Below are 2500 nucleotides of genomic sequence, written 5' to 3'. Positions count from 1 at the left end.
GAGAGAGAGAGAGATGCAGTTACATGACACAGCGCTAGTATGAAACCATGTTCTTCACAGTGTATGCTTAAGAAGTCAAGTCTTCACATACCTGTCTTTTCTGAAATGAGGCGAACCAGCACACTGATCGTGTCTTCATTGGAGTTCTCTACAATGCAAGGGAAAGGGTTACCTACACACACACACACACACACACACACACACACACACACACACACACACACACACACACACACACACACACACACACACGCACACACACACACGTTTTAGTGTCTGCTCACCCACAGAAAAGCTGAGAGTCTCTCTAACCTAATAAATGGGAGTCATATTTCTAACTTTCCCTTAGTTTCTATGTCTAAATGCCACAAGTTTTCTATTTTGCACAATTAGCCATGAGTCACACATTTTATGACAGAAATAATAACAAGCAGTAGACAGTAAACGACATCACACGTGCACACAAGTGCTTTAAACGCATTAAGAAATTCTCTGTTATTCTCCCTGCATTTGTCATTCTGTAACTCTGAAACATCACTGTTTGACAAAACAGCAGCTTCTGTGATAACTAGAACTTTCCATTATTCCAGTATATGTGTGTGTGTGTTTATTGCAGGTGACTCAGAATATCCAGCTCAGCTTTCTTCTCTGTTCATCCCCGTTAAGCACTGGCACCTATGGTTGCCACTGTCAACCATAGACTCAGACCCACTGTCTCCCCACTGGGATCCAAAGATTTGTTGTCTGACTATATGAACACACACACTAATTGTGTGATGGCGCACATACACACACACACACACACACACACACACACACACACACACACACACACACACACACACACACACACACACATACACACACACACACACACACACACACACACACACACACACACACACACACACACACACACACACACACATATACACACACACTGGTGGGTACACTAGCCTGTGCACACCAACGTGCTGTTATAAATGCCTCCATCACCACCGTCACCTCCATCACCTCCCTTTAACTGCCTTTAACCCAGTTCCAACCCCAAAGTACTCCGAAGGCCATTACGAGCTGGAATACCCCAACCGCCTCAACTGTTTTCCCCACAGTGCTCCATCAAATCGGCGCACGCCACCACAAACATGACACCTCCGTAGTAACGGCTCGTCTCCGGAGACCCAGAGGAGCTGGAGGCCCTGCCATCAGATTGGCTTTGGGAGATTACGCAGCACTTGGAAGGTTGGCAGCTGACATGCTCAGCTAACACCCAAAGCAGGCACCCAGGCCCAGCCAACAAAGCTCAGGAGAATCCTACCAGAGCTCCCTCTCCCTATGGGTACCTGCAGAACACTTCATGCCATAATCCCTTATTCCCTGGGCAAGAACTCACTCTGTGTTTGAAACGTCTGCTGCTAAGAAGTACACTATAACCTTCTCTCTCTCTCTCTCTCTCTCTCGCTCGCGCGCTCGCTCTGTGTGCCTAGAATAAAGCAGAAGTCACATTGTGTTTGAGAGTCATCTCGCAGCTCTTCAGCCAACCATAGCAGAACAGGATTGTCCTGGTCGAACCTGAGAGTCTTAATAAGGTCTTCAATGAGGAGCGGACAGGGCCCACAGCCAAACGTTAACAGAGCAAAACAGCGCAGGGAGGATAATCCTAGCGGCCTGACTGAATTATTGAGCAGGAAAAGGACGAATGGAACTTCACGTTGCTCAGGAGGAGGCTGAGGTGAGTGTAGCACCCTGAGCACTACAGTTAGTCAGGCAGAAGAAAAAGGCAGTGTGTGCGCATGAGCGTGTGCGTTCTGTTCAGTCTTTGTCTTCTGTGGGTCACGGGCATCGCTCACCACTGCTAAAGTGTCAGAACACAGGACTCACATGCCCTTTGAGGCTACAGCCTTTGTGGGCTTCTGTGTTACTTCGGATTTGGGGAGTGGCTAACCTTTGGCGGATACTGACTTCATGCCTGTAGGCCTACAGTTCTTTAACAGTTCCAATCAACTCATCCACAACAGTTTTAATGGTTATGATGGAATAAGAGTGCAGAACATTTCCAACTTTCTTTTGACTTCTGTTTAAATCTTTTGGCAATACTAGTCGGACATTTTTCTATGATCAGTTATTTCCAAGACTGTCTACCTCTCCTTCTTTGGCTTCCCTTTGGAACCCACGGCAACAAATAAATTCTATACAGTCGTGCTTTAAGGTTAAGCAACAGTTAGTGAGACTATCATAAAACAGAATAATGGGCATTGTCACTCTGCATGCTGGTGAGGAAAACTGCAGACATCGTAAGTTACGCCGGCTAGCGGGTTCCTGTTTACTGTCAATGGGTGTTCGTTGTACTGAGAGATGGGGAGCTAAAAAATGGCATAAATCTTGGTTTATTTTTTATTAGCTTGTGTGCTTCTTTTTTCTTTCTTTTTTTTTTTTACTAGTTGCTGTGCTGTAAACAGTTCAGTTCAAATTTTAAAAGTAAGTTGCTAGCTGGCTCTTT

At 45.8% G+C, this 2500-nt stretch overlaps 1 protein-coding gene across 4 annotated transcripts in view; it reads right to left on the bottom strand.

The window, feature by feature from the left end:
- relt (RELT TNF receptor) overlaps positions 1–2500 on the bottom strand; it is a 22358-nt gene that overhangs the window by 6726 nt on the left and 13132 nt on the right. For 3 of the 4 annotated variants that reach the window (XM_035524892.1, XM_035524894.1, XM_035524893.1), the window contains exon 7: positions 92–172. In XM_035524892.1, the coding sequence (XP_035380785.1) occupies positions 92–172 (81 nt within the window). The remainder of the gene's footprint in view (positions 1–91; positions 173–2500) is intronic. The other variant, XM_035524895.1, reaches the window with a different exon arrangement.

The sequence above is a fragment of the Electrophorus electricus genome, chromosome 4 (genome assembly GCF_013358815.1).
Source record: "Electrophorus electricus isolate fEleEle1 chromosome 4, fEleEle1.pri, whole genome shotgun sequence".
NCBI lineage: Eukaryota > Metazoa > Chordata > Actinopteri > Gymnotiformes > Gymnotidae > Electrophorus > Electrophorus electricus.
Note: the sequence above shows the minus strand (reverse complement) of the source record. Positions and strands in the feature narration are given on the sequence as shown.